Source organism: Micropterus dolomieu, linkage group LG05 (assembly GCF_021292245.1).
Source record: "Micropterus dolomieu isolate WLL.071019.BEF.003 ecotype Adirondacks linkage group LG05, ASM2129224v1, whole genome shotgun sequence".
In the NCBI taxonomy this organism is placed as follows: domain Eukaryota; kingdom Metazoa; phylum Chordata; class Actinopteri; order Centrarchiformes; family Centrarchidae; genus Micropterus; species Micropterus dolomieu.
In genome coordinates, this window is record NC_060154.1 from 19575063 (window position 1) to 19589759 (window position 14697).

The window sequence follows — 14697 nt, forward strand, 5'->3', positions numbered from 1 at the left end:
ATTGCATTATCCCAGCTCTGTTGCCATTGTTGATTTACACTTCTCCACACTATGCCTTTCCCCTCTGATTTTGATAATTTAATGTTGACTTCAACATCACCTTTTTTAACTGCTTCTTTTGCCACCTTATCTGCTTTCTCATTTCCCTGAATTCCCGAGTGTGCAGGGACCCACAGAAATATGACATTTTCCCCCTGCCTAGCTATTCTTGAATTCATAAATCAGACTTCATTAAGCAAGTCCAGGTGACTTCTAGTTGTGCATGTCTTCATGCTTATAAGAGCTGACACAGAGTCACTACATATTAATATTTCCTTATCACTAATTTGTTCTGTCCATTCCAACGCCATCAATATGGCAAACAGTTCAACTGCAAACACACTCAGACAATCAGATGTTATTTTGCTAAAGTGATTTTTTTTCCTTCTTCTTCTTTGGATTTAACTGGCGGTTGGCAACCAGCGTTTAGGTGCATTACCGCTACCTACCGGACTGGAGTGTGGAACAGATGATTTGCAGACTAACGTACTTGAAAAAATACAACAACAACTATATCCTCTCCATTAATCCTGTATGCTTCAGATATTTATTGAGGTGCTTAGTTATTCCCAATGCTTTATCCCCAAGGAGGTTCTCGACAGTAGCTTTTTCTACAACTGCTGCTGTTTTCTCCTCGCCTTCACATAGCCCCTGCACTCAGCCTGCACATGCTGAATTGTCTCTAAACTAAAACATTTTGCACAGTGTCCAGTTTGGTGTTTACCTATTTTATGAAAGTGGTTAAGCCCTGTGTGTCCAATCCTAGACGGGTAATGACTGTCTCTGTCTTTCGGCATCCACCCAGCTTTCTCCCAAGACCTACATGATTCTGGATACTGTAAAGATGTCTTCCAGTTTCATTTAGTTCCCAGTAGCCTATTCTTGCCATGTTTTTGCATTTTCTCTTTAATGACTGTTTTACCTCCAGCTTTAATTTGCATGTCAACTGACTTTGATTTGAGTGCTTGTTTTGCCGGAAAATCAGCATCTTCATTTCCCTCAACCCCTACATGGGCAGGAACCCAAACAAAGCAGACAGTCAATCCCTTATCATACATTCTACACAGAGGAAGATGGATATTAAATACCTGATCCAGCCTACAGTACAGATTTAATGAGCGCTGCCCTGCTATCTGATGCAATGACCACCTTGCCTTCATTATTTTTTTCTACCCAATGCAACACTATCAAAATGGCTATAAGCTCAACTGTATATACTGACAGATGATCTGGGTTGTTCTGGATGTTCTCTTTTAATGCCTATTTTGTATTCTGGGATATAGATGGCAGCTCCTGTCTGTCCGATCTCTGGATCTTTAGAGCCATCAGTAAACACCATGCGGCTATATACATAGTGCTGCTCTATGTAACTTTCTGCTATTCTTCCTAAGTGTGCTTGCTTGGATTTCTTTTTGATTATTTGCTGTATATTCAGGTCAATGGATGGATTTACAAATAACCATTTAGGAATATCTGAATATGGGACTGTTGGACTATATTTTACGCTGCACAGGCCAAGGCTTTCTGCTTTAGCATTCCCTGCCCATCCAAAACTGAAACAGTTACTTTTACTGTGTTCCCAACACTCTTCTAAGATGGCTTTAATAGGGTGAAAGCTATAGTGTCCCTGAAGATTGACCCAGTATGTTAACATCATTCTTCTTATCCTTAGTGGCTGTTCCCCCATTCCCACCTGCATGGCAGCCACTGGAGTGGTCTTAAATGCTCCACTGCACGTCCTTAAAGCTCGCGCCTGTTCCGCATCTAATTTTTTAAGATGGCGTTCTGCTGCTGACATATATCTGAGTATATATAGTGTAGATCTCATCAAGTCCTGATATGATATGATGTTATAGTGCCCCCCAGTCCTTTCCTGATAGACATCTTAAAAGGTTTTAAATTTGTTTTGGCCTTATCGTGTGCTGTTTCCAGTTCAACTTCTCATCAAACAACACTCCTAAAACTCTGACAACTTTGACTTGTTGACTTGGATCAAGAAAGGAACCACCTCTCTAGCCCAACCTCCCTGCACAATTCCTTTGTTCAATAAACTGTGTTTACCCCTGCTGAGATCTGCTTTTGGGTCTTTTCTCAGCTAGGAGTTTTGTGACCCCTGGAAAAACATCACTCGAGTCTTTGCAATCAACACCTTAACACCCCAGTTATTAGCAAACTGTTCCACCGCAACAATTGCTGCCTGTAATTTATTCTGAATAAATTTCAAATTCTGTCCTCCTACCTAATAGGGCCCCGTCGTCCACATAGAAGGACTACTTCTTTCAACTGTTTCAAATATATCATTGATCATGATGTTAAATAGCACTGGACTACACACACTGCCTATTGGAGTACCATTTTCAACTTTATAAAGTCTCGAATATTCTGTGCCCACCCTGACCTCTACTGCCCTGTCAAATAAAAAGTCTAATACCCAGTTGTACAGTCTACCACCTACACCTAATTTATTTTATTTAATAAGTAGCCCTTCCTTCCATGTGTCGTACGCTTTTTCATTATCAAAAAAGGACGGCTACAACCACCTCCGCATTTGTCTGAGCTTATTTGAAATCAGATTCCAAATATAAAATAGGGTTCATTGTATTTCTCCCTTTCCGAAACCCACTTTGATATGGTGAGTAAAAATCTTTGCTTCCTAGAAAGAATGTTGATCTGTATGATGCTCCATTGTTTTCCCTAATTGTGACGTCAGTGCTATTGGTCTATAACTTGGGGGTCTGATGGATCTTTACAATAATGACACTTTATAATGACATTATCATGTCTTGATATTCAGATGTTCAGTTTATGAAGACAGATGTCGGTTGAGAGTGGTTTTCCTTCTAACCTTGTCAAAATGACACCTACTTATACGTTAACATGATCCCTGATTCTGACTTTTTAATATAACTCTTTTACCTGTGTCCATTACATAGTTGTTAGTTTTGCATTACTTGTGATTTAGTAAAGATTTTTGCTTCATTTCGCCTCTCTTCTTCTGCGTCTGTGCTTTCTTGCTCGTACAGGGCGTAGACATAATGATATGAACACCTGTACAATATAGCTAAAACAATCTTCAGTCAGGGTGTTGTCTTATTTGCTGAGACTGCAACAGAGAGGGACTGATTGATGTGCACTGGACTATTGCATTAAATTGTAGGGGTGTTCATAATATTGTATAGTGGGCCCCATTCAAAAATATAAGTTAGAGCAGCGAGAAAGAATGCAACATCTGCTCTGTATTCACTTCAGGGGAAGGCAAAAACTACAGTTGTTCTAGTAACCACTAGATGGGTGTAAGGGTCTGTATTCAGTGTCAGTGTAAACACACATTCAGTGACAATCATTTAAAGTTAAATATACTTTAAGTCTGTACAGAGTGTGACTCTTTTTCATGCGTCAACTGACAGTAAAATCATTATACGTTTTTTTCTCTATTCATATTGTTTCATTAATTATATAATAATTAATTCATTATTCTTATTATCAATGTCATGTGGTGGTGGAGTCAATCCCAGCCAACAATATATGGTAGAATAGCTGTGTGAACACTAAGCAAGTAATCAGACCATCACAAGGATAACAGAGATGCATCCAGGTACTTTAAAGAATCCAGTCCACTTCAGTTGCATGTCTGTTGAACACATTAACATGTATTTTTTTGCTGTTCTAAGCCAGTGGGGATGATCACCACTCATGTGCATCTACCTGCATGTCTGCACCTTCATCCTGTGTGTGTGTGTGTGTGTGTGTGTGTGTGTGTGTGTGTGTTTTTGTGTGAGTGTTCGTGTGTGTGTGTGTGTGGGGGGGGGGGGGGGGGGGGGGCTGCTTGGTAAGTTCTCTTACCTGCCGTTTACTGGTGGTTTGTGTGCACAAGTCCTAACGAACATAATGGGTGCTGATCCCACCTGTCTGAGCTGGTCTCGGACAACAGGAAGGACAATGGGAAGAGAGTGGGCGTGGGTCCGGGTGGTAAACACTGGCCAGCAACTTCTGTCCTAAGTCACTTCCACAGACATGGATGGAGAAACCACTGGGGATAGAGACAGAAAAAATACTGTTTGCTTGTAAGTGGGCATCCAAAACTTTAAAATGTAAGCAATTCTGCAGTGAGAATTTTACTGTCTCCTATAGTATCCCATAATAGTATGTTAAAATATTAACAGTTGTTGCATTAGATTTTTAGAAGTGCTGGATAACATCCAGGTACTGAAACTAGTTTTATTCTGACCTTTCCTCTTTAATGAATTTTCATGATAAAGGTTGAACATTTGAGGTTGGCACTACAACAAATCTCTCACAAATACATGCCTGTATTTGTAAGTGTGAGTGCCAAGCATGTGATGAGTGTGTGTCCTACTTTATCAGTGTGTGTAAAGGCCGGGTCTTATCATTGCTGTCCTCTCTCTCTCTCTCGGTGTAATAAAGCCTTGAGGCTGGCTGCTGTGTGTCCGTGTGCTGGCTGTCCATCTCTCACCACCAAGCAATGCCAGGACCAAACAGCTTTGAGGTGGACAACTAAGTGCTGTTGATGATGGTGATATGAACAGCATGGACTCTTGTGAATTCTATCAGTAATACTTGTGATTAAATAATATAAATGTCGGTATAGTGGTTTCCTTTTACTTTTTTCTGGTGTAAAAAGACAAGTTCCAACCCAAGGCTGAGGAGCTGAAGTTAAAGAGTGAGAAGTGCACGTTGAAGGACGGTACTATAAGGATACATGGAGTCGCTGAATGAAAGTCCTTGTCTCTTTTCTGAGCCCACCTCTTTTGCGTTTCTCTCTGCTCCGAAACTCTGACGTCTAATGAAGGCTTTGTCTGTGTCACCGTGACCTCACTGATACTCTGCTTCGCCACTTTTTAGGGTGATAAAATGCAAGATGAAACGGCTTTAATTCATCTCCTGAACGAAGTGAAAGGAAAATTGTTTTCAGCTCTCCTAACACATGTATGTACACGTGATTACACACACACAGACAACTCTCCCATGCAGCCCACACACCAGCCCTTCTTCCCCTTTGCGGTAAGCCGTTACTCATCACTACCCAGTCTGCCAGTCTGGTCCACATAGCCTTCCAGGAATGCCTCAAACACACAGTGCCTCACACAGTAAAGCCAACATGCAGTATTTGCGGCATTCATTTGGTCCTAAATCACACTGCTCTCAGTCTGATTGTATGAGTTTGCATCTTATAATAGTGCTTTTGCTTGTGGGTATATGTATTCATTTATTCGGCATTCAAGAATTGATTTACCAATGTTATAATCTGGTTATATAATTTGGTTATGGACCATTACTGAATCAGTTATTGTTTGCCATATTTATCAAGATCTTAATAGGCAGAGGATCTATTTTTTCTGATTAAAGCATTTCTTTCCATTATGAGACAGAAGTGCCACCTTAGTATTGGCTCAGCTCTGCAGAGCTGATGGGTGTGTAATATCCTCTGTTTGCTCTTGTCTTGGTGGCCCTTCTTAGAGGAAGGACCTAATCACTCAGCCAAGGGCTCCCAGTATTAAGAAGTTAAGCTTCGCTCAGCTCACTGTTGGCTGACCATGGTAAGCAGTGGAGTATTAGGACAGTGTTTACTTCTTTACCTTCAGATCTGGGTGGCTCTGTCGGTCATTTTGTCCCTTTAAAGTCTCCATATCTAAACACTCTGGGTGTATCACTTTGGGTGTATCATAATGATAGCAACAGAAGCTTTATATGAATGCACAAACAACTATTATCATTGAAAATCCACATTCATCAACACTGGAAAAATTTGCTGTGTAAGAATACACATTTTAAAGGTATATAAGTGTATCTCCCAAAATGTCCAAGTATCTCTCTAATGACGTTGCCAGTCGTTGCCATTTTGTTGACCTTTAGTACTGATTTTTGCAGAAAATGCCGTTTTTTGCAGAAACTGCAGTTTTGCAGAAATGAACAGCGTGGTCTCAAATCTACACCACAGAGTCCATCAAATGAGCATTGTCTTTCACCACCTAATTGTTTAATTACCATGCTTATCTTCACAGGATGTGACCTCGGTGTGGTGTTCACTCTGGTGGATGAACCTTGCAGCATCCCTAGCTGCGGTGCTGGAGGCTGGGGGATTTCCTATCGGTGTCTTGGGGGCAGTGGGATGTTTATTCAGGCACAAGATTCGCAGTATATCTCCAGTCAGATCACTACAGATCAAAGCTTTGTGTTACTCGATAAATGCACATTGGCAGGGGAAATTGTATTCTGTGTAGCTACTGAAGTGTATTTCTGAATGGCCAGTCTTAAATGTATCATACACCAGTACACTTTGGTAGAAAATGACACTGGAATTAAATACGTATATAACTCTAGAAACCAATACAGTGGTTTTACGTGTTGTAGGTTTTGTATAAGTAAGTTATTAATTCTAAAAAAATCTGTGTGTGTGTGTGTGTGTGTGTGAGAGTGAGTATCTGTCTTTTTGTATCTATGTGTTAAACATCCATGTGAATTTTCTTTTGCGATTGAGAGATGAGCAGCAAGCATGACTGGTTGTGTGTGTGTGTGTTTGTGTGTGTGAGAACCATGTGCAGTGCTTTAGCAGGGCAGTGTAGCGTGCAGTGCAGGAGCGAACAGAGGCGGCCCAGGCCAGGACAGCCCCAGTACCCTGGTAATCCCTGCGTTTTCAGGAGCCCTGGCCCGTACTTGATGAGCTTGAGCAAGAAAAAGGTTGCGCTCTATCGTGTGTTTCTCTCTCTCTCTGTCTCCCCCTCTTTCTCTTTCTGTCTCTCACTCTTTTATTCCCCCTCTTTTTCTCATGCCCCCACCCCCACCCCCACCCCACCCCTGTCCCTGTCCCCTGGAGCCACTTTGCGAATGAATGGATTCCAAGTGTTTACTCAGCAACTGTGCCTGTCCCTCCATATTTCTCAGGATTTTATCAAAAAGGGGAAGAGAACCTGCACACCAGCCACCATCAGAAACCACCTGAGACTTTACATCTGCGTCCATCTGACAGAAAACTGGACAATATGCTATGGGGTGCATTGCTCACCCCTGCGATTGTGATTTCAAATCCACACATTTAGACTGTTACAGTCAACTCACTTTTTTGGAAACACAGTGGCAGAAGTCTTATTTTAATGCTTTCAGTGACATTTTGACTAATACAGTGATGTCTCATTGGGTTTAAATCTCTCATAAAAGTAAAATAAAAATTAAACCTGTGATTCTTTCTTGTCAGACGTTATCTCAAGGCAAAGGGGAAAACCTGCCTCGGCCCAATACAACACATTATTACCTTTCTAATAACTTAGAAATAAAACTACACGTTTATGGTTTGGCTACAATTTCTATACATTTTCTCACATTGTAGTTTTCTCTCTGATAGCAAGCCTGAGCTGATTGCTGAGGTGAAAAATATGAAGGATAAATTGCCTTTATGTAATGAAGATATGAAATTTATGAGAAACGAACAAAAGCATTTCTGGCTGAAAATTTGAAATATGATGAAACCAATAAAGTGTTAAATGCACCACACCCATGGTCTAGTTGGTTACAATGTATGCCAAAAACAGCATATTTGTGCTCATTTGTTTTTGGTATTACCTTAAAATTCAGTATTCTATATTCTCTGGCCAGGTTGACACATTAAAGTGAGGCTATACATTACATCACAGTGTGATTGAATCACAATACCTCAAGTTACTATTCTTATCATCAACATGAACCTGACCAAGCAGGGCTTCAGCTGCATTTAACTTCAGAGAATCCTCCACCTTCTGACTGTAACCACGCTGTTGTCTATCCACCATTAAAATAAAAAGTTTACAAAGGCATGATTTCCCTGATTTTTGATTGTCTACTCTGTTATACATGAGTTTAGCTGATTGTGGGTGTGTTTTCATTTGTAGAATATTAGGGTTAGGGAGATAAGAGTACAGATAAGGCAAACATGTGGCTTACCTCATCACCCATGTTATTTTCTTATTTAAGTTAATTAACTGCATTGTTGTATAAGGCTCTCTCTCAGTTGTTACATAAGAGGATGCTTAACCAGTTCAGAATTTAGCACAAATAAGGCATTTTCAAACCTCTTTCCTTTTAATTTATAGATATTTATAGATATGTGGTTTCCAGTTTTGCAGGTCAGTGGCATCACACCAGTATTGGGTTGGGGGGACAACATCAGCCATTTTGTAATCACAGTAACACAGGTTTCACTACACAAAACAATGCATGTGCATGTTATTACATGGATGTGTAAAGTAAAGTGTCTAAAATCATAAATACATGATCTGACCACAGTCCAGGACAAGTGTATAGGGAGCATAGAGGTGCAGAGAGGTATAGGGAGGGGTAGTTTAGGAGGAGAGGGGATTAGCAAGAGGCCGCAGGCCCCGAGGCAGAGGGCCCGTTTCCTGGCCTGAGCCCCTGTTTGTCCTGCCTGACCTGGCAGCTCTGGGGGCAGATCCTGCTTGGATACAGCCCCGCTCCCACGCCTGTCTGAAGCTGTTAGCCACTGGCTGTGAGTAGCTAGCTGGGCTTAGTGTTGTCTGAGCTGCGGCTGGGTTGGGAGGGGTCCATCCATCTGTGGTGGTGGTGGGGGTGCCAGCTACTTTGTGTTGGTGGAGTGAGGGTGACGGGGAAACAGGCATCCAGTAAGGCAGTGGGCGGCTATGATTAATGACTTTGGTTTGATTATTGCCACCATATTTTCTCGTCAGGTCTTTTAGAAAGACAATTAGCCAATTTGTCTTAAATATTGTGAAAGGAAAGACAAAGTGATGTTTCTTAATAAGGTGTTTGACCATTATATTTTAGCCAGAAGAGCTTCAGTGCACTTAGTTAGTGGCATAGATTCTACACCATTCATCCAAAGGAGATTGCCTCATTTGGTGGTTTGTACACAGAGGTAGAAAACAATGTCTAAAATCTGGTCCAAAATCTCCCAAAGGTGTCTAATTAGGCTGGGAAGTCGTGATTGTGAAGACCATCCATTTTTATACTCATCAAACCATTCAGTGATCATCTTACTGCACTCCTTTATTCAGATTTTCCTTGCATGCAACAAGGTGAGTTGACATAATCAGCCTGCCAAGCTGGGCTCAGTCCAGACGTCATATCATTCACAAAGTCCACAGCACCTCATGCTGTTAAAAGTCATGGCAGCAGGTCACCTCCCTGTATATCTTACCTTTTGCACTAAACTTCAACTCTCTCTTTGCACAAATAATCAATCAGAAGCACTAATTCACACGCTTGTGTTTAAAGGGTGTTCTCTGCATGCCGATTGTGTGCGGAAGCAGTGTTTTGACTTAAAAATCCATAAGACAATACCTCTCCTCTCTGGCCAGGGGACTGTTTGATCATCACTCTCCAAAAATGAAAATGAAATGAGGGGATATTTACTTTTCCACCCCAAAAGCTTTGATAGCTCAATTGCTTGTTTTCAGTGGCTTGTTATTATTTTTCAATTGGTAGATTGACTGTTGGGTTTGGAGTAGCACAGAGCAGCTCTGTGGGTGTTGTTTCTGCCCTGGATATACACAGAGCTGTCAGTGAAAGCTGGGAGAGAACAGTGGAGAGACAGAAGGGGTCATCAGTAAATCCCTGTTAGTGTCTCAAACATTAAAGGCCATATCTAATATTGTTCCAGTAGGTTTAACACATCAAGTCAGGCTTTATGGGTAATTTCTAAGATAGGATTCCCAATACTTTTTCTGGGCTATTTGTTATGCACATTAAGCTGACAAACAAAATTAGTAAAAAAAAAAAGTATTTTTCATTAACTAAACCCTAAAATCTATTTTTGAAAACTGACATCTGAGTAGGACAAAAACTTTAACAATCTGATATCTGATATCTTATACCCTAAACTCCACAGCTGTAAGAGCATGAGATTCTTCTGTCAAATAGAGCATCATGGGTCAGAGCAATAATAAAATTTTTGGGTTTTGTCCTCCTGCCTCCATCGTCACTGGTGAGCCAGTGGCGTCATTCCTGCGCAGCTTTATAAAACTGTCAACGCCTTTCTCTCACCTGGACTGACACACACCATCCCAAACGCCAGGGCAGGACAGGGGCTATTTTTGGCCAGAGCAGGGGACCAGTCACTGGAAAAAATACGCACCTAGTGTCTCTTTCACGTGCATTTCCCTCTGCGGACAATTTCGACAAAAAGAAGACCATTACATTGTTTCTTTTATGAATCTGGCAAATTACTCTTACTTCTCTGGCATGTGCAACATGACCGCGGAGACGCAGCATTCGCCCGCCGAGGCGAGTCCTGTTGTCATGTCTCCAAATGTGAGCCTAGACTCGTCGCTGCCTCCGCCGCCTCTGATGCTGCAGGCCCGGTCGAAGGACAATGTTTTGATCAAGTCTGAGCCCCGGGGGAACAGTCCAAACACGGAGGATGGAGCCGCTCTGGGGCAGACTGAGGAGCACCTGCCCACCGGGAGCCGCCGGAGGAAGAGGCCCGTCCAGAGGGGGAAACCACCCTACAGCTACATCGCTCTCATCGCCATGGCCATTGCCAACTCTCCCGAGAGGAAGCTCACTCTAGGGGGCATTTATAAGTTCATCATGGAGCGGTTTCCTTTCTACAGGGAGAACTCCAAGAAGTGGCAAAACTCCATCCGCCACAACCTCACCCTCAACGACTGTTTTGTGAAGATCCCCCGGGAGCCCGGCAGACCAGGTAAAGGCAACTACTGGACTTTGGACCCCGCCGCTGAGGACATGTTCGATAACGGGAGCTTTTTGAGGAGGAGGAAAAGATTCAAGCGCACAGATGTGAGCACCTACCCGGGCTACATGCAAAGCTCCAGCGCGTTCACCCCGACCCCAATGGGCAGGCCCTCGTACCCCAACACCCTGTACTCTGGGATAGGGTCAGGTTATGGCTCTCAGCTGACTGCCACATCCCCGCATCCGGCCATGCTGCATCACTACCAGACCTCTGCCGGGGTCGGCCAAGGACAGCCGCGCATGTTCAGCATTGACAATATCATCAGCCAGCAGAGCGGCCCCGGGGGAGAGCTCAACTCCCAGGCGCTGGGGCTGGGAGGAGGTGACCTGGGCACCATGACCTCCAGCTGCTCGGTGGCCAGCGCGGACCCCTCCGCGTGCTTCCAGACCCAGACTGTCAACCCTTCAGCGAACATGCTGAGCAGAAACAGCGGGAACCTCTCATCCAACCTGGCTGCCGGGTACCCGTACTCATCTTCGGCTTCCCCTCCAAACCTGCCCACCATGACCCAGTCCGGTTTCTCTCCAGGGAGCTCTCAAGTGTACTGCTCCGGCAACCGGCTGTCCCTGCCGGCCCTGCGCCCGGGCTCCTGCGCCGAGCACACGGAGCAGCTGCTGGGCCTCTCCAGCCCCATGAACTCCTACAACAACACCTACATGAGACAGGCCAACTTTGCGTCAGGGTTAGAGCGATATATGTGAAACAGTATTTGCCAAAACAAATCCTAATCAATGAGGCTGTTGGCTACTAAATAGTCCCATATTAAAGGGAGTTGCCCTCAAAGAGTCCATGTGAGATGAAACCATAGGTGTGGTATCATAACATAAGTATTCCCTATCAGAATAATAAAGGGATATGATAGTCTAAAATAAGGCCTATATTCCAAAGTGCTTTAAAATGACCTAATATCTAACCATAGACTCATTTAACATTCCTGTAAGAAATTCGGTGATTTCTTTTTGCCAAGATAAGACACAAAATGACCGAGCCGCATGAGAAAACATTCCTATAATTTAAAAAGGTGTAAAGCCATTTAGATCCGTTTGACACATTCCATGACTGTATCTCAGAGAGTTTAGTGTATTTTTTTTGCGCCACATTTCGTTCACATTGCCCGTGTTTTAGAGTTTGTTTTGAAGTTTACACGTGTTTTTGTTTTTATCAAACAAGTCTGCTGTTTTTACATGTATATAGTTTGTTGATGTATAAAAACTTTATCAAAAGAAAAAGAGTGTTATCATTGCTGACACAGGTCGCCTGAAATAAATTCATTTTTACAGTAAAATAAATGTGTATGTGTGTGTGTGTATGTGTGTTTTTTATTTGTGACAATTCAAATCTATGTTTCCTGTATGTTTTTTGAGTGTAACTGCAGGTTACATTTATGCTATCAATCAGTAAAAATAGCTTTTTATTAATCCATAGTGTCCTCATTTACTGAGGATATTGAAGTACAAACCATCTTAAAAATATATCCTAGATTCAATTATTAATACATTTCTAACAGTCAATCATGAAATCATACTTGAGCAATTTTAATATTGCCCTCTCAGTAAATAATCATGTGTGGATGATGTTAAAATATGTTTTCTTCCAATCTTATACTAACACAAGGTGAACTTAAACTAGTAGCATTGGTTTATTTAAAAGTAAATGTTTTTCTTACAGAGAAAATGTGTTTTAACATACAAAGACACACTGTAGAAATTAACATTTAGATACAATGATAAGATAAAGAGCAGATTATTCATCGTCATCATCATCATAATCACACATGATTAAGAAACTGTTAACTGTTAAATTTTAATTAAATGCAAAAACTCAAAGTTAAGAATCAGTTATTAAACAGTGTACAAATAAGGCACAAATGATGCAGAATGTTCACATCTAGTACTGTGATGGGTTTAAAAATCTCAAATACAGGAATCTAGTCAAACTGAGAGGCTAAGCTAAACTAACTAGGCTACATATTGTACCAACAGCACAATGACTAAAGGATGTTTTATGAATCACTTCTACAGTTTAGACTGCAGTCTGTTACTTCTTCAACATCTCCATAGAAATATTCCTAATCACATATAAACTTGTTTTTCCTCTTAATTTATTCCTTTATTTTTAATTCCACCATATAACGTTTTTATTCAGAATGTTAAAGTTGATTAATTGAACTTGTCTTGTACCCCCTTTTAATTAGAACATGTTAGCTTACTGGGTGTTTTTATGTCAGTTTAATGTTCCTAAAACAAGGGGTGAGGATGCACTTTCAGTGCTCACGCACTTAGTATAAAAAAACAAAAACAAATCTACTTATTGTTTACTGGTGATTATTATTACTATCTCAACAATTACTTTTAATTAATTCATTAAAATTTCAATTTGACTTTCTCTGTTAAGTTTTATGTTCAAATGAACAACTAATAGACACAAAGTCCTAGTCAGTAAACATACATCAATTAGGGAGGCCGGAAAAGCATAATCAACAAACAAAATAGTAACCAATGTATTATAACTTGTGTGGTATATTCATCTGAGATGTGGAAATGTAGAAAGAAAGTGTAATGGTTGGTGACAAAAAAAACAACAAAAAAAAACAAAGCCAGATTTAGATCTTTTGGATTTAGTAGCACTCAACCAGGACAATTTTCATCATGGAGCAGTAATTCAAGGGCTGTGCAGACTGTGGTTACATATAGCTTTCTTCATTAAATGTTTTTTTTTAAACTCACATAACAACTCACAAAAATAGGTAGAAAATATACAATTAAAATATACTTATAAATGTACAATAAAATATTTTTTGTTTGTTTTTGGTCAGGTGATGAAAGCTTCCAGATATCAATGATATGGCTATCCTTTCATATGTGTAGCTCACTAGACAGTTACAGCTACATGGTAAGACTACTATTAATGACTGATCCTTAAGACTGCACTTCCTTGTCTGATATTGAGGCCCTCAGACACTACATATTTACTGCTCTCAAAATTTTGATGCATCAAAGCGGCAGATGAATGCTACCATTTCTGTGGGGGCCCGTGATACAATCAGTACAGGCGCAGGGATTTTATTCAATCTTATTAAATATTATATGTCCCAGCTACTGTTTCTCATACCTATTGCAGGAACCATGATACATTTTTGCCTCAGGGCCACCTGGTGGGTCAGTCCGACCATGCACGTGATCAAACATAGGGCAGAATCAGTTAGCAGACAGGTTGTTTGGTTTGAGGAGAGTCTCTGATAAGTGGACAACATCTTAATGCAGTCCAAACAGCAAGCCCAGTTGCCTATGATAATCAGCATCTACATGTTTCATGACCTGGGAGCATAGATATTTTAAAGCAGTTGGTCAACATGGTCAAATTCAGTTTGTGGGCCTGCTCAAAACCTCATTACTCCTGTCTAATACAACAAATGTTTGTTCAGTATGAGTGAACTAACAGTTGTTGTTTTAGACAGCATCTGTTTGTTCAAATCAAACAGATTGCAACCTTCCACCACTAGATGGAAGCAAAGCAAGATGTTCAACCTGTGTGATTGTTTCTGGGTTTTGTTTTGGGTGTTTGTTTGTTTTTTTTTAACAGGATTTCATGCAATTTGTGGTTTTGTTTGTTTGATGATTAAATACATATTCTGGTCACCATGTCAGCAATTAAACTATTGCTAAACTAAGAAGTTAATGATTACCTCACTTTGCATCTACAATCAGTTGCATGAGGCATGATCTGAATTTTTGGTTGTGTTTTGCTGAACTGATTAGACTTTGAAGGCTTAAAAGTTTTATTGTGCTAGGAAGCTGTGTGTGATTTCGTCCTTTTCCCAGAATTGCTTTTGTTAATTCCCGGAGAATATAGGCGTGACTTTTCTGCACTAAGCTTTGGTTTCAAATGAAGAGGGAAGGGCAATGCTAGAGCAAGAAAGCATAGCTTTTTCCTGT

General features: G+C 41.0%; 1 protein-coding gene and 1 long non-coding RNA gene across 2 annotated transcripts in view; one reads left to right on the forward strand and one right to left on the reverse strand.

Annotated features, from left to right (window-relative positions):
• Positions 1-3888: 3888 nt before the first annotated feature.
• The window catches only part of LOC123971160, a 32001-nt gene continuing 21192 nt past the window's right edge, over positions 3889-14697 (reverse strand). The window contains exon 3 of the long non-coding RNA XR_006825142.1: positions 3889-4069. This is a non-coding gene — a long non-coding RNA (uncharacterized LOC123971160). The remainder of the gene's footprint in view (positions 4070-14697) is intronic.
• Positions 10216-11463, forward strand: foxe3 (forkhead box E3). The gene has a single exon (XM_046049820.1). It carries the CDS (start codon positions 10216-10218, stop codon positions 11461-11463), a length of 1248 nt encoding a protein of 415 aa, XP_045905776.1.

Bases quoted from the DNA above. Each gene is read 5' to 3' on its own strand.
- foxe3 (XM_046049820.1), top strand. From the start codon at position 10,216: ATGAATCTGGCAAATTACTCTTACTTCTCTGGCATGTGCAACATGACC.